The following is a 21,039-nucleotide window of genomic DNA, read 5'->3' on the forward strand; positions in this document are numbered from 1 at the left end:
GGTAGGCTAGGGTAAAAAGGATATCTGAAAGAGACACGTTAGTGATAGATTCCTTACCTTAGAATATCCCCAGGCGTCAGACTGGATCCGGAAAATTTTGCGTAGCAATACCCCTGTGCGCCAGCAGGCGTAGAAGCTCTACCCATTAGTCACTTTTTGACTAAACTTTTTGATCTTTTTGATCATCTCTTTCTCGAGTCTCTCGACTCCTACGGTGCAGGTAGGGATGCCCGGTTTCAAACCTTGCTCCAGGTGCGACCGACTGATGTCGGTTACCGACCCCCATCGCCGGTGCCTTCAGTGTCTAGGCCTCGACCACGACGACCACACCTGCCCCGACTGCCGGACCCTGACGTCGAAGGCTAGGCGGGAGCGGTCCTGCAAGCGACTGGAGCTCCGGCAGTCAGCCCCGTGCCGTTCCAGGTCCCGGTCCCACAGGAGGTCGAAGGACCTGTCGTGGGGTCGGAGTCCTCGTAGCTCCGGGAGTCGGCATCGGTCGTCGGGATCTTCCTCGGGTAAGAAGCATGAGAGGTCGGAGCAACGTCATCGTTCCTCCGACCCACCCCGACGCTCGCACGATGCGGCCGGGGGTTCAGGTGACACCACCCACGCGGTTCCGACGGAGTGGCAGGTGCCGCATCCTGCCCCACACCTGCAGGCCCCTGGGCACGATGCAACGCCGGAAGAGGTCGAGCGGTACCTCATGGCCATGAGGTCCCCCCCTCCTCAGCCGGGTTCCGTGGCGCCTTCGGGCCCAACGGTCCCGGCTGGAGGGTCTGGCGGGTCGGGTGCTTTGGCTCCGACGCCGCAGGGTGCCTCGGCCCCGGCGCTGCCGACGACTTCGCTTCCGGCGCCGCAGGCCCTGGCTGGATCCACTTCCGAATCCGGGTCATCGCCGGTCGACATCACGACCTCGCCGGTCCAGGGGGTGTCACCCCCGGCGCCGTCTGTCAGCGCCGTCCTCAATCCTCCCCTCGATTCGGTTCCGGCGCCGGAGCGGCACCGCTCTCGACGTCGTTTGGAGATTTCTATTTCCACGAACCGGCCCCATCCGTTGACCCTGAACTTCAGGAGATGGGTGATTGGGAGGGGTCCATGGACCCTCTGGCACAGGAGTGCCAGTCTCCACAGGACTGGACATATGAGCTTGGGGAGGCCAGTGGAATTGACACTTCGCCAGACACTGGATTTGTCTCCCCTCCCTCCGTGGCTACGGAGGAGGGGGCTGCCTACAGTGTAGTGTTGACGCGGGCAGCCAAGGCCTTGGGCCTGACGCTCCCCGTCGCGGCCGTGAGGACTAACCTCCTCACTGAGGTCCTTAAACCGCAGGCATGCTCCACTGAGCCTCTGCTGCCATTTAATGAGGCCCTATGTGAAGTTCTTGTGGGCACTTGGTCCAAGCCCGCTACAGGTCAGCCTGTGGATAGGAACGTGGCCAGACGCTACCGCCCGGCCCCGGGCAACCCTTGCTTTTTGTCTACCCATCCCACCCCCGAGAGCCTGGTCATCCAGGCCTCCACTTCCCAGACCGCATTCCCGACGGCTCCACCAGATCCGGAATCCAAGAGGTACGAGCAATTCGGAAAGAAAGTGTTCTCGTCCCTGAGTTTGAGACTGCGGTCTGTCAGTATTGCATGCCTCTTGGGGACGCTACACCCACACCCTGTGGGACACGGTCGCGGACATGCTGCCACAATGCCCGGAGGAGGTCCGGGCTAAACTCGCCCAAGCCCTTGCGGAGGGTCGAGATGCAGCGGGCTACTCCATCCGGTGTGGGCTGGATACCACGGACTCACTGGGCAGAGCGATGGCAACGACGGTGGCGGTTCGACGCCACGCCTGGTTGAGGTCCACCAACTTTTCAGCCGATGTCCAGGCCACCCTCCTGGACATGCCGTTTGATGGCCGTCGCCTATTTGGCGACAAGGCAGACCATGCGCTTGAGCGTTTTAAGGACTCCAAGGCTACGGCCAAGTCCTTGGGCCTCTCGGTCCCACGCCAGCAAACAGGTGCCTTTCGCTCCTTTCGTGGTCAAGGAAGGGGCGCTCCCACACGTGCTGCCAGCCACGCACCGCAGACTTCTTCCCAGCGCGGTGGCAGCCGTGGAAACCGCCGTGGCGGCGGTCGGGGACAACGGCGAGGCCAGTCCACACCTTCCCCTGCAGCACCCGCCTCAAAACCTCCTAGTCCGTGCTTTCAGGCTCATGTGACGCCAGTGGGAGGCAGGGTCCGCCATCACCTCTTCCACTGGCACACTGTCTCGTCGGACAGGTGGGTGCTGCAAATCGTCCGAAGGGGTTACTCCCTCCACTTCGAGGCGACCCCTCCAGCCATGCCACCGCAGTACCACCGCGTGTCGGGGGATCACATGCAACTTCTGCAAGAGTAAGTGTCGGCCCTCTTGGCCAAGGGGGCCATCGAGCTCGTTCCTGGGCCCGAAGTAGGGTGTGGTTGTTACTCCCACTACTTTCTGGTACCCGAGAAGGGCAAAGGGGTCTTACGCACTTTCTTGGACCTACGGAACGTCAACGGCTTCCTCCGGAAGGAGACGTTCAAGATGCTGACATTGGCTCAGGTCTTATCTGCCCTAGACCCTGGAGACTGGATGGTAGCGTTGGACTTGTAGACGCTTATTTTCACATCCCCGTCCTGCCAGCCCACCAGCGTTACCTGCGGTTCACAGTAGGCCACGAGCACTTTCAGTTTACCGTGCTTCCCTTCGGCCTTACCAGCGCCCCACGGGTGTTCACTAAAGTGATGGCGGTGGTCGCAGCTCATCTGCGCAGGTTAGGGGTTTCAGTCTTCTCCTACCTCGACGACTGGTTGTTGAAGGCGGGCTCGCCCCAGACAGTCGTCAGCCACCTCCAGACTACGGCCGACCTCCTGCACCTGCTGGGGTTCTCCATAATGTGCCGAAGTCACACCTGTGTTCTCTCTGAAGCTCCTCTTCATCGGAGCGGTTCTAGACTCGGCGCAGTTTCGGGTTTATCCTCCCGAACAGCGGGTTCGGGATATTCAGGGTCTGATTCCAATCTTTCAGCCTTTATCCCGAGTCTCGGTCAGGTTGACGCTGCGGCTTCTGGGGCTGATGGCCTCCTGCATCCTTCTGGTGCATTACGCCCGGTGGCGGATGGGGGCTCTGCAGTGGGACCTGAAGTTTCAGTGGGCCCAGCATCAGGGCAACTTGTCCGACCATGTCTTGATCTCGGAGGGCACTGCAAGACAGTTGCAGTGGTGGCTCACGGACCGCGATTGGGTCAGCGGCAGATCCCTCTCCCTACCCCAACCGGAGCACGTAGTTGTGACGGACACGTTCCTCCAGGGTTGGGGGGGCAACATGGGAGAAGCGGAGATCAGAGGCCTCTGGTCTCCGGCGGAGTCCCGGCTCCACATCAACCTTCTGGAGCTGCGGGCGATCAGGCTTGCACTGAAGGCATTCCTCCCCTCTGTCCGGGGGAGTGTAGTGCAAGTGTTCACGGACAACACCACCGCCATGTGGTACTGCAACAAACAGGGCGGGGTGGGGTCGTGGACCCTATGCCAGGAGGCTCTGCGCCTTTGGCAGTGGCTGGAACATCAGGGCGTGACCCTGGTGGTTCAACACCCCTCAGGTTCTCTGAACGCCAGGGCGGACGAACTCAACCGTCGGTGCATGATGGATCACGAATGGCATCTGAACTCTGGTGTGGCGCAAGGCCTCTTTCAGCAGTGAGGAGAGCCTTGGTTAGATCTATTCGCCACAGAAGAGAACGCGCAATGTCATGAGTTCTGCGCTTTGGAATTTCCAATGCGGCACTCGCTCGGAGACGCTTTTCGTCACGAGTGGAGTTGCGGTCTATTGGATGCCTTTCCGTCTATACCACTTCTGCCCAGAGTGCTGAAGAAGATCAGGCGCGACCGGGCCCAGGTTATCCTTGTGGCTCCGGACTGGACACGAAGGTATTGGTATCCAGAGCTACTCAGCATGTCTGTCGATCCCCCGATTCGTCTGCCTCTTCTGGAGGACCTTCTGTCGCAGCAGCAGGGGACGGTCCTCCACCCGAACCTGTCCAGTCTCCACCTACAAGCTTGGAGATTGAGCGGCGACAGTTGAGGCCATTTGACTTGCCTCCTGAAGTCTGTAATGTCATTCTGGCAGCCAGGCGTCCCTCCACAAAGTCGGTATACGCCTGCAGGTGGAACAGATTTGTGGCATGGTGCACAGCAAAAGCTGTGGATCCTCTCACTGCACCCCTTTCTGAGGTTCTCCTCCTCCTTCTTTCTCTTGCCCAGCAGGACTCTGCTCTGGGCACTATCAAGGGTTACCTTCTACCCTTTCCGCCTTCTTAAGGCTACCTGATCAGCCATCTTTGTTCAAGTCACCCATTGTAAATAGGTTTTTGAAGGGCATCACACACATGTTCCCTCCTGTTCCATTCGTGATGCCTCAGTGGGACTTGAACCTTGTTCTTACCTTTCTGATGTGCGCTCCCTTCGAGCCACTTCATAACTGTCCTCTCCGTCTTCTTACTCTAAAGACTGCTTTCCTGGTTGCCATCACCTCTGCCAGGAGAGTGAGTGAGCTCCAGGCTCTTTCTTCTAAACCTCCTTTCCTTTCTGTCCATCCGGACAAGGTTGTGTTGCGGACAAGACCTTCTTTTCTGGCCAAGGTAGTCGCAGCCTTCCACATCGGGCAGTTCATTACCTTGCCCACCTTCTTTCCGCCCCCGCATCCCTCTGAAGAGGAAGAGCGGCTACATCGTCTGGACCCAAAACGTGCGCTGTCATTCTATCTAGACCGCACACGCCAGTTCCGGGTGGATGACCAACTCTTTGTTGGTTACGTGGGCGCTAAGAAGGGACGGGCGGTGCACAAGCGGACCATCTCTCGGTGGATCATCTTGTGCATCCAGGCGTGTTACTCCTTGGCTAAGAAGGAACCCCCTGTTGGGCTGAGGACTCATTCCACCCGGGCCACGGGATCTACGACTGCCTTAGGCCGTGGAGTGCCCTTGCAGGACATTTGTCAGGCAGCTACGTGGTCCTCGCTGCACACGTTTGCAAGACACTACTGCCTGGACAGCCAATCCGGAGGGATGGCTTCTTTGGCCGTTCCGTCCTCCAGGACTTTCTGGTGTGATTATTGGTTCGCAGACCCACCACCGGGGTTGGTATTGCTGGGGTATCTATTCTAAGGTAAGGAATCTATCACTAACGTGTCTCTTTCAGATGCACAAGTTATTACTTGTGTAACGATATATCTGTAAGAGACATTAGTTAGTGATAGATTCCTTACCGACCCACCCATCCTCCCCGTTCTGCGAACCGATATCTAGGGTTAAGGTCATCCCCTTTCAGGGCCCTAGTTTCATGGCACCAGTGTTGGTTCTATCATGGCTCTGCGTATCTGGAGCGGAAAAGCTGTGTATCAGAACTGACGTCAGCGCGTGAGGGCGGCGTCTAAGTACTCCAACGTCATTCCGACTCGGAGCCGCGGATGACGCATGCCGGCACGCAGGGGTATTGCGACGCAAAATTTTCCGGATCCAGTCTGATGCCTGGGGATATTCTAAGGTAAGGAATCTATCACTAACTAATGTCTCTTACAGATATATCGTTACGCAAGCAGTAACTTGTGCGTCATCCACATAAAGCATGATTTTGAGATTCCCAGCCAGAGTATTGATACCCAAGAAATCCTCAGAAAGGTGAATGGCCGGTAATAGTGGTGCCAACACCATGAGAAAAAGTAAAGGCGTTTGGGAACACCATGGCCAGGTGCCGTATCCAATGGAAATAATGCCTGTTTAGTTGATCATAGTTGTCGGTGAGTCATATAATAATCATTTATGCATGAGCATAAACTTCAGGCCAATGCCTCTCTGTTCACTGTTTGAAAAATGTAGTCCTCCCTCCATTCGATCAAAGGCTTTTTCAACATTGAGGGAGGAGGGCCATCTTATCTTCATCCATTGGCCAGGCAGCCCATAGGAGATGCACCAGTGTCCATATGTGGTTTTGAGGCGAATGGGCTGGGACAAAAACCCCACTTGTGATTTGTGAATGAGTGCGGGTATGACTTGGTTTAGTCTTTGAGCCAGAACATTGGCCCATATTTAAAATGGCAATTTACTATGGAGATTGGCTGGTAATTGCCACAGTGCAACAGATCTTTTCCTGGTTGGGAATCGAAGAAATGTAGGTCTTGTTAAATTCCGCACGGAGACCTTCCGAGTGTAAGGATTCTCTGGCCATTTTCCTAAGGAGCAGAAAGTATATTTGATTGTGATTTTGTAGTTTTCTGCTACAAAAGCCATCTTCACCTGGAGCCTTTCTGGAGGGCATCAACTTTCACAATTTCCTTATTCAAGTTTGAATCTAGTGTCGCTCATTCATCGGAAGACAAGCGTATACTTAGGTGATGTCATTCGCCAAGGCTTCTGCCATGTACTTTCAGAAACCAACAAACAAATTAGTAATGTTGTGAGTAGTGTGGTGCATCTGTCATAGATTGCTAGAATCAGTGACTTAGCCTCCCGTTGTTTCAGGTGTAGGACGAGAAGGCAACCATGCCCATAATGGCATTCTTTGATGCAGTATAGAGTTTTCTCCACTTCTTGTGTGAGTAACACAGTTAACTCATACTGTATTCTTATCCTCTTTTATAATGTATTTGCTGTAGTAATAGACAGGTACTGCCTTTGAAGCCTGGTGATTCCAAGTTCCATTACATTTTCTTTTCATACTATCTTTTCTGTATCGTTGTGGCATCTCTCCTAGAAAGACCTTTAATATAAGATTTTTCTGATGCCCAAAGAGTTTGCAAAGAGTATGCAGAGTACGTATTAAATATTCCTTAAAGTATTGTATCTGAAAGAGACTTTTAATTTCCTACCTTAGAGTTACGCCCAGGTGTCAGACTGGCTCTGGAGAATTTTTCTCTTAGCAGTACCCCTGCGTGTCGGTAGGTGCAGTCGGTCGACTCCATATCCGTCATCAGCGTCGTGGTCGCCGGGATGACGTAGCAATGTCTACTTAGACAGCACCCCTTTAGTCATTTTGACTGTTTTTTCTCGACTTTTGTTTTGAGTCTATCGACTCCTGATGTATGAGGGATGTCCCATCTTCTGGCTGGGTTTAAACAGTGCTTGGCCTGTACCCGCCTGATGTCGGTTATGGACCCCCACCTAGTCTGTTTTTGGTGCTTGGAGCGTGACCTTGACCCATAGTGGTGCTCCGACTGCCTGGCCATGAATCCAAAGTCTTTGCAGGAGTGATCTCCAAAGTTGTTGGAGGCCGGGCAGTCTACTCCGCATTGCTCGAGGTTCCGGTCGAGAGCAAGGTCTCGGGACCAGTCGTGGAGCCACCACCATTATTTGTCATCCAAGTCGTCGAGATCTTCGGTTAAGTCGAAGCACAAGAAGAAGGCAAAGAAGCAGCGTCACACTTCGCCTCTCTCCGTCGGTTGACCGACGCGACGAGGGACCCGAAGCGTTGTCGTTGTCCAGCTCCATCTTCAGAGCCTGCACCAGGGATTGCTCCGAGCTTCCATCCTTTTCCCGGTGCCGGAGCGTCCCCTGCCAGCTTCGAGCTTTATACAAAGCACCTTCATGGCATCTTTGGGCAGCCCGACTCCTTCCCGGCGCTGGAGGGCTCCCAAGGATCCACTCCAGGATCCGTATAGACGCCTGTCGACCTCACTGTACCTTCCCTGGCGCTGATCCGGACAACGACACCCCCGGCGCCGGTCATGCTCCCGACCGGCGCCGACCCCAGTCTCAACCCCGACTTGGACATTGCGCTGGACTAACGTCGGAACCGCCGCCGGAATGCACGTTTGTTCTTTCTTGGTGTTCCTTTCAGGCCTGAGTGGCACCCAGAGGAGGGTGAGGAGGACTGGGAGCGGTCTGTGGACCCTTTAGCTGACCAACTTGATGAGCCGGACTGGCAAGAGGACCTGGGTGATGCCAGTGGTCTGGATACCTCCCCAGACATTGGCATGCTTTCTCCCCCTACTGTGGCTATGGAGGAGGGAGCATCATATGTAGTGGTGTTGCTTAGGAGGGCTAAGGCCTTGTGCCTGGAGCTTCCTATGGTGGCAGTCAGGACTAACATCCTGACAGAGGTACTTCAACCGGCAGCGGCCTCTTCTGAGCCCCTTCTGCCTTTCAATAAAGCCCTCACAGACGTCCATCTGGGCACTTGGTCCGAGCCCAGGACAGGGGCTCCTGTGGACAGGATGATTGCCCGACGTCACCGCCTGGCCCCGGGCGACCCGCTTTTCCTCTCCCAGCACCCGACCCCCGAGAACTTGGTGGTTCAAGCATGTCCTCTAAGTGCGCATTGCCTACTACTTCCCAGATGCGGAATCCAAGAAGTTGGCCCATCTTGGGAAGAAGATGTTTTCTTCCACCAGCTTAGCGATGCGGTCGGTGAATACTACATGCCTCTTGGGCTGTTATACCCATACAGTGTGGGATACGGTTGCGCAAATGCTGCCATAGTGCTCAGAGGAGGCCTTGCCGTTCTCACCCACGCAGTGGCAGAGGGTCGAGACGCAGCCAAATTCACCATCAGATGTAGACTTAATACACCGACTCACTGGGCAGAACGGTTTCCACATCAGGAGTACTGAGGTGCTACGCCTGGTTGAGGACGTCTGGTTTTTCTGGGGATGTCCAATCCACCTTACTGGACAAGCCGTTTGATGGCCGTCGCCTTTTCGTTGACAAGGCAGACTCGCCACTCGAGCACTTTAAGGATTCTAGGGCTACGACCAGGTCCTTGGGCCTCACGGCAACCTCTTGCGCTATGCAGTCTGCTTTTTGCCCCATTCGTGACAATGGAAGGGGTGCCCTACCACGTTCAACCAATCTATCCACCGGTTCACGCAAGCTGCCCAGCTTGTGCGTGGCCGTGGATGTGGGACCCAGCAGCGTGGATCTGGGGCCAGCGGGCAGGCCAGTCCCCCCATAACCCTCCTCCAGCAGCCTCTAAACCCTCCTAGTCCGACCTTTCAGGGCCACCAGAAGCCCGTGGGTGGCAGGAATCTCCATCACCTCCCCACTGGCAAAACATCATGTCGGACAGGTGGGTTTTGCAGATAGTCTGAAGTGGCTACTCTTCCCTCCATGCCACCATCCTTCCATTGCATGTCGGAGGATCACTTGGCCCTTCTCTACCAGGAAGTTGCAGCTCTCTTGGCCAAGGGAGCTGTCGAAAGGGTCCGTGTGCCAGAAGTAGGTCGTGGTTGCTACTCCTACTACTTTCTGGTACCCAAGAAGGACAAAGGCCTGCATCCTATCTTAGACCTCAATGCCCTCAACTGCTTCAGTTCAAGATTCTTATACTGTCTGCCCTCGGCCCTGGAGACTGGATGGTGGCGTTGGACTTGCAAGATGCATATTTTCATATCCCTGTCCTGCCAGCCCACAGGCGTTAACTGCGGTTCATGGTAATCCACGAGCATATTCAGTTTACTATGCTCCCCTCTGGCCTTACCAGCGCCCCTCGGGTGTTCACGAAAGTGATGGCGGTGGTCTGCGCAGATCAGGGGTTCTAGTCTTCCCCTATCTCGACGACTGGCTGTTGAATGCACGCTCGCCCCAGGCGGTCGTCTCCCACCTCCAGACTACAGCAGACCACCTGCACTCGCTGGGGGTTCTCTATCAACGTACCGAAGTCACACCTGACTCCCTCTCAGAAGCTCCTTTTCATCTGAGCAGTTCTGGATACAGCACAGTTTTGGGCTTACCCTCACATGCAGCGAGTCTGGGATATTGGGGCTATGATACCAATGTTTCAGCCTCTTCCTGGATTTCGGTGAGAATGACCCTGAGGGCTGCATCCTGCTGGTGGATCATGCCAGGTGGCATTTGCAGGCTCTGCAGTGGGACCTGAAATTCCATTGGGCGCAACATCAGGGGAATCTTTCCGACGTCGTCCAGATCTCGGAGGGAACTGCACACCAATTGCAGCGGTGGCTCACGAATTAAGAATGGGTTAGCGGCAGATTCCTCTCCCTTCTCCATCCAGAGCCGACAGTGGTGACAGACGCATCCCTCCTGGGATGGGTTAGCAACTTGAGAGAGGCGGAGGTCTCTGGTTTCCGGCAGAGTCCGGTCTCCACATCAGGTTTTTGGAGCTCTGACCGATTCTGCTTGCACTGAAGGCATTCCTTCCTTTTATAAAAGAAAGAGCAGTGCAGTTGTTCACAGACAACACTACCACCATGTGGTACTGCAATAAACAGGGCGGGTGGAGATGTGGAACATATGTGAAGAGGCTCTTCGCCTTTATACATGGCTGGAACATCAGGGCATATCCCTGGTGGTTCAACACCTGGCAGGTTCTCTGAATGCTAAGGAGGATAAACTCCGTTATCGGTGCATGATGGATCACAAATGATTATCTTCACTTGAAGGTGGTTCAAGGTCTCTTTCTGCTGTGGAGAGTGCCTTGTCTAGATCTGTTCACCACCGAAGGTTCACCACCGAAGAGAATGTGCCATGTCTGCAATTCTGCGCGTTGGAATTTCCAAGGTGGCACTCGCTTGGCAACAATTTTTGTCACAAGTGGAACTGTTGCCTCCTGTACACTTCAGAAGATCAAGTGTGACCTGGCCCAAGTCATTCTTGTGGCTCCAGACTGTGCACAAAAAGTCTGGTACCCCGAGCTCTTGAGCATGGCCATCGATCCTCCAATTAGACTGCCTCTTTGGGAGGATCTTCTGTCGCAGCAGCAGGGGACGGTCCTCCACCCGAACCTGTCCAGCCTCCACCGCCTTGCATGGAGATTGAGCTGCGACAGTTGACAGCTTTTGACTTTCTCCTGAAGTGTGTAATGTTTTTTTGGCAGCCATGCTTCCCTCTACTAAAACAGTATACGCCTGTAGATGGAACAAGTTTGTAGCATGGTACACAGCAAAGGCTGTGGATCCCCTTTCTGCCCCTCTTTTGGAGATACTCTTGTTCATTCTGTCTTTAGCCCAGCCGGGCTCTGCTCTGGGCACTTTTAAAGGCTGCCTTTCGGCCATACCAGCCTTTCTTCACCTTCCTGATGAGCCCTTTCTTTTCAAGTCCCCTATTGTAAATAGATTTCTAAAGGGCATTACTCATCTCTTTCCTCCTTCACTGTTCATAATGCCCCAGTGTGACTTGAACCTGGTCTTAACATATCTTATGTGTGCTCCCTTCGAGCCTCTTCACAACTGTCCTCTCAGGCTCCTAACTCTGAAGACAGCTTTCCTTGTTGCCACCTCCTCTGCTCGCAGAGTGAGTGAGCTTCCAGTTCTATCCACCAAACCTCCTTTTCTGGCTGTTCATCCGGTTCATACGAGGCCCTCTTTTCTTCCCAACGTGGTTACCTCTTTCCATATAGGACAGACCATCACATTGCCCACTTTCTTCTCACCTCCGCACCCTTCCAAGGAGGAAGAGAGACTCTACCGTCTGGACCAAAAACGTGCGCTGTCTTAATATCTAGACCGCACAAAAGATTTCCGGATGGATGATCAACTCTTAGTTGCCTATTTGGGCGCCAAGAAAGTTCGGGCTGTGCAAAAACGCTCCATCTCTTGGTGGGTTGTCCAAAGCATTAAAATCTGCTATTCGCTAGCGAAAAAGGACGGAAGAGATGCAGTAAAATTTGCCATACGGTGTGGATTAGATACAACGATTTTCTAGGTAGGCCGATTTCAAGAACGGTGGCCTTGAGACACCATGCCTGGCTTCGTCAACTGGCTTCTCGGGAGATGTCCAAGTGAATTTGATGGACATGCTCTTTGATGGAACCCACCTTTTTGGGGAATAGGCACACACTGCCCTGGAGAGGTTCAAGGACTCACAAGCTACAGCCAGATCCTTGGGTCACTCCTCGTCGCCAGTCTTCCTTTTGCCCCATTCGAGTAGGGTGACCAGAATTTTAAAGCCAAAAACCAGGACATTTCCCAAAAATAGAAGGACTACAATTTTACTGCAACCCAGCGCACAGAGTTACAGTGTTCCTTAGCAGAAAATGACAGAAGAGGCAGTAAGAACATGCATAACATGCAATGTTTAAAGCCAGTAGCAGGCCTGTTAATTAAATTGCTTTCTTATATCAGCTGCTAACTATCCCTGGTTTGCCAAACATAAAAATATACCTACCACCGTTTTCAGCCGCCCCTCTCTAAAAACCAGGACATGAGCTTAATTTCTTAAAATCGACTGTGACTATCCGGGATGCTAGGTCACCCTACTTTCTTAGCAATGGATGGGGTTTCCAGCCGCATCAGTCCTATCCTAGCCACCGTCCCGCTCAGACTACCCAAGCTGTGCGTGGACATGAACGCTGTACGTTCCGTCCTCGGTATGGAGGCCAGAAGTAGTCTACCACACTGCCACTGGCAGCCGCACCCTCCAAGAACTATTAGGCTAATTCTGCAGGACCACACTACTCCAGTGGGTGGGAGAATTCGTCATCATCTCCCCCTCTGGAGATCTGTATCAATAGACTAGTATGCCTTGCAGATGGTCCAGGAGGTCTATTCTCTTCCTTTCCTTTTTATTTTCCTCCTATCCCGCGAAATCAGGAACGGCTGGCGGAGGATCATTTGGAGTTGCTCCAAGAGGAAGTTACAGCTCTTTTGGCCAAAGGAGCTATAGAAAGGGTCCCAGCTTCAGAAGTAGGCAGTGGCTGTTATTCCCGCTACTTTCTGATTCCAAAGAAGAACCAGGGGCTTGAGCCCATTTTGGATCTTCGGACTGGCAATCTCTTCCTCAAAAAAGAGAAATTCAAAATGCTCACTTTGGCTCCCGTCTTCTCTGCGTATTTCCACATTCCTATCCTTCCTGGCCACAGGCTTTACCTGCTGTTCAAGGTAGGCCGCAAGCACTTTCAGTTTACTGTGCTCCCCTTCGGTCTTACCATTGCCCCTCGGGTGATCACCAAGGTGATGGCAGTTGTTGCAGCTCATCTGCGCAGGTTAGGGGTGTAAGTCTTCCCCTAGCTCGACGACTGGCTGTTGAAGGCTTCTTCGCCCCAGGCTGTCGTCTCCCAACTTCAGACTACGGGGAACCTCCTGCATTCGCTGGTGTTGTCTATAAACGTGCCGAAGTCACATCTGACTCCTTCTCAGACCCTTCCTTTCATCTAAGCTGTTCTGGACACAGTGCAGTTTCGGGTTTACCCTCCCGAGCACCGAGTCCAGGATATTCAGGTTATGATTCCGATATCAGCCTCTATCCTGGATTTCGATGAGGTTGACTCTGAGGCTGTTGGGTCTCATGGCCTCCTGCATCCTGTTGGTAAGACACGCCAGGTGGTGTATGCAGGCTCTGCAGTGGGATTTGCACTTCCAATAAGCACGGCATCTGGAAAGTCTCACCGACTTGGTTCAGATCTCAGTAGGAACTGTGAAAGATCAGCAGTGGTGGTTAACAAACTGCGATTGGGTCTACGGCAGACCTCCCTCCATTCCCCAACAATTGTTCACAGTCTTGACAGATGCGTCACTTCTGGGACGGGGCGGCCACATGGGAGAGGTGGAGATCAGGGGTCACTGGTCTCGGTTGGCACTGAAAGCATTTCTTCCCTTTGTCACAGAAAGGCTGGTGCAGGTGTTCACAGATAACCCCACCCCAATGTGGTACTGTAACAAGCAGGGCAGGGTAGGGTCGTGGACCCTTTGTCAAGAGGCCCTGCGTCTCAGGACTTGGCTGGAGCAGCAGTGCATAACCCTGGTGGTTCAACACCTGGCAGGTTCTCTGAATGTTAGGGCGGATGATCTCAGCTGTAGATGCCTGCAGGATAACGAATGGCATCTCCAGTCTGAGGTGGCGCAAGGTCTCTTTCAGCAGTGGGGAGAACCTTGGTTAGATTTGTTCGCCTCCGAAGAGCGCAACGTCAACAGTACTGCGTGCTGGAGTTTCCAAGGCAGCTATTGCTCAGCGAAGTGTTTTTCGTGAGTGGTGTTGTACGTCTTTCCGCCCATACCACTCATGCCCAGGGTTCTGAAGAAAATCGGGAGCGACCAGGCCCAAGTCATTCTTGTGGCACCGGCCTAAGCAAGGATAGTCTGGTATCCAGAGCTTCTGAGCATGAGTGTCGATCCTCCGATCAAGCTGCCCCTTCGGGAGGATCTTCTGTTGCAGCAGCAGGGGAGGGTTCTCCACCCGAACCTGTCAACTCTGCGCCTCAATGCGTGGAGATTTAGCGGCGACAGTTGATGGATTTTGACCTTCCTCCCGAAGTCTGTAATGTTGTTCTAACGGCCAGGCATTTCTCCACTAAGATGGTATACGCCTGCCATTGGCAGAAATGTGTTTTATACTATACAGAAAGGTCTATTGACCCTCTTTCTGATTCTCTTTCTTCTTTCCTTGTATTCCTTCTAACCCTTTCCCAACAGGGCTCTGCCTTGGGAACTCATTAGGGTTACCTTTCTGCTCTGTCTGCTTTCTTGCGGCGGTTAGACCAGCCCTCGGTTACCTTTCTGCTCTGTCTGCTTTCTTGCGGCGGTTAGACCAGCCCTCTGTTTTCAAGTCTCCTATTGTAAATAGATTTCTAAAAGGGCTGGGTCACTTGTTTCCACCCATGCCCTTTGTTATACCACAGTGGGACCTTAATTTGGTCCTCACTTACCTGATGTGTGCTCCCTTTGAGCCTTTGCAGAATTGTCCCCCTCTGGCTGTTGACCATCAAAACAGCCTTCTTACTGGCGATTTTTTTTTTCTACATCGGCCCGGAGGGTGAGTGAATTGCAGGCATTATCCAGCTTGCCTCCTTATCCTATGTCCTTTCTGGACATGGTGGTACTTCGCACCAGGGCATCTTTTTTTTCCAAAGGTTGTGACCCCATTACATCTGGGTCAGTCCATCACTTTGCCCACCTTCTTCGCTCCCCCATATCCCTCTAAGGAAGAGGAGCGTCTCCACCCACGGAACCCAAAAAGAACGTTGTTGTTCTACCTTGACCGCACAAAAGAGTTCCGGGTAGATGACCAACTCTTTCTGGGGTATGCGGCAGCAACGAAGGGAAGGGCAGTGCAGAAAAAGACCATCTCTCGCAGAGTCATTCTCTGCATTACACCTTGGCGAAGAAGCAGCCCCCTGAGGGATTAAGGGCCCTCCACCAGGGGAAAGGCTGCGACTATGCCCTTGGCTTGGGGTGTGCCAGTCCAAGACATCTGTCTGACGGCAACGTGGGCATTATTGCACACATTCACAAAACATTATTGCCTTGATTGACAAGTGCTCAGGGACGGGCACTTTGCCCATTCAGTCCTGCAAGACTTCTTAGTCTAGATCATGAGCAACCCACCGCCGGGATGGTATGGCTCGGGTATCTGATTCACAGGTAAGGAATCTGCAGCACGAAGTCTATCAGATGAACAAGTTACTTACCTTCAGTAACGCATTATCTAGTAAAGACTATCTAGCTGCATATTCCCTACAGCCCCACCCATGCCTCCCCGCGTTGCGAACTGATACTAATGTGTGCAACGCAGAATGAAGTTGTTCTCCTCTTATTTAAGCTCCCCGCTTAAAAGGTAGTTATTGGGTGCTCAGTTGGCAGCAGCAGTATGTGGCCCATTGAAAATCAGTGGATTACAGTTGGTTAATAATCACTGCCTAATGCTTCCATCACACTTTTGTCCTTGGACAATATATTTTTAATTTTAGCAATCAGTGCTTAGACACATTAATTTACATATTTGCTATTGTCCCTTGAGGTGTTAAGTTCAATTAGTGAATTACTCTCTATACTCTAGATCTAAATATCGGTTATAAGCCAGAAGCCATAATAGTCATTTTGAATGGATATAATGGATTTTCACTGTTTTCTGTGCTCTTTTCATTGTGGTGAGTACCTCCTAATAATATTGGTCTTACAATAAGTCACTTCTTTTTTCATCTAAATGCAGTGATTTGCAGGTTTTGTGTTTTTAAAAAGTGACTGTAACGTACTAGTTGTTTATTTATATTATCTAATACAAGCCCTATTTGCCTTTTTAGTGTCATGTAGTATGTTGCCGGTATTTTTGTTTCTCCTCATTTTGATCACTGTTATTTTTGTGATTTAGAGAAGCAGACGTTAAGCTTGGATAGTTCAGTGTGGGTCAAATGGCATGGTAGAATGTTTGAGTGGGTCGGTACTTATCTGTACTGATTAAAATTGAAAATTCTTGCATAAATCGCCATGAGCATAATTCGGTAGTTAGGAATTGCTATTTTGAATGAGACAGTACTTCAAATTATTACTTTCTTGCTGATTTTGAGAGGCCATATCTTGGGTTCCGTGAATGAATTGTGGTGTAAATGTCCATCGAATCTTTGACCTATGTAATACATTTATTATAAATTAAATAAGCCTTGACTAATTGTTTTTCGGTTATTTTAGGTCCATCTAAACCTACAGATTCTGTCCTGTTGCCCAAACTGGAATTTAATGTTCTTGTGCCTGCTGCTGCCAGTTTCAGTGTTGAAAGTAAAGAGGTGAGTGTTACTGCAATATGCATTTTTGGGTCGCGCCTCACACAGCGCATGTGCTGTCTCTAGCAAGACATTTTGTTTATTTACAGGCCGCCTATTGCTCACCATTGGTTGGCTTAATTTCCACTCTTTTACTTGCTTTTCATAAATTGGTACATGCAGCATTCAATACCACTCCTTATGTTTCTCCCTCCCCTAAAGGGTGGCTCAAGTACATGTGTCCTTCCACTGCTCCCTTAATCAGGCACTACTTTTTACTTTTTATCCTAGCACTTGATTAAAGTGTCTTTTCCCCAGCCTGCAATTAAAGAAAATTGCTGACACACGGCCCCAACACCCTCTGTCCCTGCGTATTTTCTCCCATCCCCAAAATGAAAAAAAAAGCACTGACATGACAGTCATACCACTTTTTTTTGTAACTTATGTTTTGTCAAGTGGACTTGAAAAAGGCAGTTCATGAAATGTTCATTTGATCTGTGCAACATCATAGCACTTCCCCCCTCCCCCCCCAAACACCCTTTGTCTCGGTTGCACTCCCTAAACTCCCTCCCTCCATGTTTCTACCTGCCCTGGTGCAACAAAAAAGTAATATGACGCAGACAGCACTGGCCACGGCGTAGTACTTTTTTGTTCCAGTGGTTTTAGCCCTGTTGTGCAGCAGCGTGACTGCTGTCAAGCATGGCTAACCATTGGCAAAGCCAATAGCTGTCAACTCATAGGCGAGACCTATTGCCTTTGCCAATGCTTATTTTTCTTTGTAGTAAAACCGTAATGTACCTTGTACTAGCAAATCAGCCTTGACCCCACTCCAGTAGGCATGCTACCAGCTCTAACTGCAAGACCACATCTCCTCTTCAGTCTTGTTCGGTACATTGAGGGGTGCAATTTGAGTCCTATGGCACAGAAAAGAAAGGGACCAACATTTAGGTATCTATTGCACTCAGAATATCACACTGAGAAAAACAGGGGGGGGGGAAGTAGCTGGAATGTTAGAATCAATCTCAGTCAATTGTAATTAGTCTGGATCACATTCTAGCCTATTTTTTTTTTACTGAATGTGCCACTGCAGACAGGAATTACCCACACCCATTGTTGTTGTGAAGATAGACATTTTATCTTTACTCCATTACTTGTTTTTGAATGTTGTTTTCTTCTTTTTTTTTTTCAGACCGCCAAGGATATCAAGGATGCTGTCTTACTATCCCAGTTTGTAAAGTCTCCAGAGGAACGTTTTTTCCCTGAGCCTTTCCTTCCACCGGATTCTCATATTGCTGACTCGGTCAAAAGTCCTTCAGCGCTCATCTCCCCCATTAGATCCCGGCTCCTGTCCCTTGAAGATGCCACAATACCTAGACCTTTCACTCAGAGACCATTTAAATCAACCCCAATCTCTAGCACTGTAGTATCCCCCACCACCACCAGCCCCTTAGCTTCACCTGTAGCCATAAGTCCCTTAGTTCCCACTGTAGCCTCCAACCCCTTAGCTCCCGCAGTAGCATCCAGGACTTTGCCTCCCATGGTGGCCTCCAGCCCTGTAGCTCCCCCTATGGAGGATAGCCCCTTAGCTCCTCTTGTTGTAGCTGGTAGCCCCTTAGCTTTTCCTGCAAATACCAGCCCCTTAACATCCCCTGTAACGGCAAGCCTCTTCACACCCAAAGCAGCCAGTCCGCTTGCTCCCTTTGTCGCCTCTAGTCTGTTATCTCCTAAAGCCTCCAGTCCCTTATCTCCCCCTGTAGTCACCAGCCCCTTACAATTTTCTGCAGACGCCAGCCCCATAGTATTGCTTGATGCTATCAGCCATGTAGTACCCTCTGTATCCACCAGCCCATTATTACTTCCTGTATCTTCCAGTCCATTAGCTTCCTCTGTACTCACCACACCCCAACCAGCCTCTGTCGACACCACAACCCGGCCATCTCCTGTAACCACTGGCCCTGTTGCAGGTCACTGGCCTGTCCGTTCACAACCTTTACCATCCACTGATCTGTCTGCTCATACCACTGACAAGTCCCCAGTGTGTTTGCAGCCCACTCCAGTCATAACCTCAACCCCTCTTCTCAAACTTGCTATAACTAGCCAGGTTGGTGAGCCCGATAGACTTGCAAGTCCTTCAGCAGAGGAAGCCTTGAAGCGAAATGACCTTATCGAGGAGTTTTGGATGAAAAGTGCAGAAATCAGAAGAAGCCTTGGACTCACCCCAGTAGATAGGAGCAAAAGCTTTTCAGTGACATCAGTTGATGTGACATCCGTAAGGTCAAATTCGACTCCAAGTGTCCAAGATGCAAGTGTTCTTGAAGAGCACAGGGTAGCTTCTGTGAGGCCACGGACTGCCTCACATAGAATCAATGCGAGTCCGTTAGTTGATGAGAAACTTTCACCTCTTACACCGAAGTCCCCATCCGATAAAGAGCTGAGAAGTTCAAATGGAGAGAAAAAAGATTTGTCCAGTAGCTCGGGGCTGGGGCTAAACTGGAGCTCTTGCAACACCAGGACCATGGCAAGTGAGAGCTTCAATACTTCAGATTCCACTATGTTGACTCCTCCTTCGAGTCCTCCACCACCACCCCCTCAAAATGAAGAACCAGCCACCCTGCGCAAAAAGGCTCCTAAAGTTTCTCTGCAGAATAGTTTGGAGTCCAAGCTTTCCCCTGTATCTCCACCTCTTACACGTAAATCCAGTAGTGGCACCAAAGAACCTGCTCAACTCCAGAGGGAAGAGTTGCGGAAATCATTTGTGGAGAGTGTGGATGAGATCCCCTTTGCTGATGATGTAGAGGATACGTATGATGATAGGACAGAGGACTCTAGTTTCAATGAGCAGTTTTTCACACCACCTACCAGCAGGCCTGTGCGATTGCATGGACAATTTCCTAAAGAGAATGGGGAATCGCTGGATCGGATTCACCAGAAAAAAAGGTTGTTACCCACTGTCTCTCCTGAAGCTAAGGAATTGGCAGAGGAGAGAATGAGAGCCAGGGAGAAGTCTGTGAAAAGCCAGGCTCTGCGGGATGCTTTGGCAGTGCAGCTGTGCAAGATGAAAGAACTAGAGCTTGCTGCTGCAGCAACCTCAGCTCACGTGACATCTAGTGTATCTCACGCTCCCTCAGGTAAGACTTCTGTAGGATCCACAAAGACCAAGGAACTACTCTCTGACTCCCCTAAATCTTGGGTTTTTAAGGCATCGGAAGCCCCAACTTTAAAGCACGAACTTGCCAATGACCTGTTTCTCTTGCCCCCTGCTGAAGGATCAGTCACCTCCTCTGAGGGTTCTACTGGGAAGAGCAAAAAGAGAGCCTCTCTTTTTTCACCAAGAAAGAACAAAAAGGAAAAGAAATCAAAGAATGATAGCAGCAGATTGTCTGACAAGTTGGGTCCCACTCCCGACGAAGCCACTAAACCCAGATCGCTCTGGAAAACAGTTTTTTCTGGATACAAGAAGGACAAGAAGAAAAAGCAGCAGCTACAGCAGCAAGCCGATGACCAATCCTGCCCCAGCACTCCATCCAGCAGCACAACCGTAGACTCTGGAAAAGCCAAAGCTTCTGCATTGGGAAAAGCACCAGGTAACACATTATGGGTCTCTGTGCAACTCTCGTGGGCTCTTATTTTCAGTTGTTACGACTTTACTTCAAGTCATCTGTGAACGACCTATACTTGTCATATCTGAGTGTTATGAAATATTGACCATGTAGTACTTTTGTTTGTGTGTACACACACAGAAATAACAAGGCATCATTTGGTGACAAAGCTCATACAGATGCTCCCAAAACCTGAAATTCCCTCTTTGTAAAAATCCACTTTTTGATGAAATAAAATTGTTGTAAAATCGACCCACTATGGAAAATGTAAACTCAAACGGTTTAACACATTGGCAATTTTAGGTTGCACAACTTGAATCCTCTGAGCAATTCAAGATCTTTTACATTCTAAAATTGTTGACTGCGCAGATTCCTTGTTCCTCTGGCTTATGCAATTTTCATGCATCCCTCTGCCCAAATTCTTCCAGGATAGGAGTAATTGTAATATAGGTTGTCCATAGTACTCAATGTTGGGATTCCTCACTTGACACATCTTTAATTGTACACAATTTCCAAATGAAAATTTAACTCTGAGGAAAACATGCCTCTAGAAGGAAATATTTTCTGTTATTTTCTTCAAGTATAATCTGTTCGTAATAATATACATTTGACTGAATACATCTCCCTAGTAAAAGGTTTAAAAGAGCATGGAATCTCTCTTACTTAGATTGTACATAAGTGAAAAATGTTGCATGCAAATGTAAGAGATTTGAAAGCATCCCTATCCCATTGTGTGCCTGCTCTTCCAGACAGAATATTGTTGCTATGGTGAAAGGTGTTGAAAAAGTCCATCAACATCATGTGTAGGGGTATCTTTCTATACTCCCATACCATGTTCTTTAGATTTGTGAAGAGATGCTATACAGGAGACTGAGGTGAAAGAAAGGTAGTTGTCCTCAAATCCAAGAAGGGAGAGTGTAGGAGACACAGATACATAGTTCCAGTTAGAGAAGCAGGCCAATGGCCCCCTTCTCTGCCCCTGTAAGGGCCATCCTTTCCGTTTCCCAGT

At 50.8% G+C, this 21,039-nt stretch overlaps 1 protein-coding gene across 27 annotated transcripts in view; it reads left to right on the top strand.

Moving 5' to 3' along the window:
• The window catches only part of MICAL3 (microtubule associated monooxygenase, calponin and LIM domain containing 3), a 2,019,125-nt gene that overhangs the window by 1,640,717 nt on the left and 357,369 nt on the right, over positions 1-21,039 (top strand). For all 27 annotated transcript variants that reach the window (XR_013606836.1, XM_078673602.1, XM_078673604.1 and 24 more), the window contains 2 exons: positions 16,361-16,455; positions 17,621-20,015. Coding sequence is in view for 26 of the 27 variants with exons in the window: in XM_078673602.1 (XP_078529728.1) it covers positions 16,361-16,455; positions 17,621-20,015 (2,490 nt within the window). In the remaining variant the exon portion in view is untranslated. The remainder of the gene's footprint in view (positions 1-16,360; positions 16,456-17,620; positions 20,016-21,039) is intronic.

Source organism: Lissotriton helveticus, chromosome 1_1, assembly GCF_964261635.1.
Source record: "Lissotriton helveticus chromosome 1_1, aLisHel1.1, whole genome shotgun sequence".
NCBI lineage: Eukaryota > Metazoa > Chordata > Amphibia > Caudata > Salamandridae > Lissotriton > Lissotriton helveticus.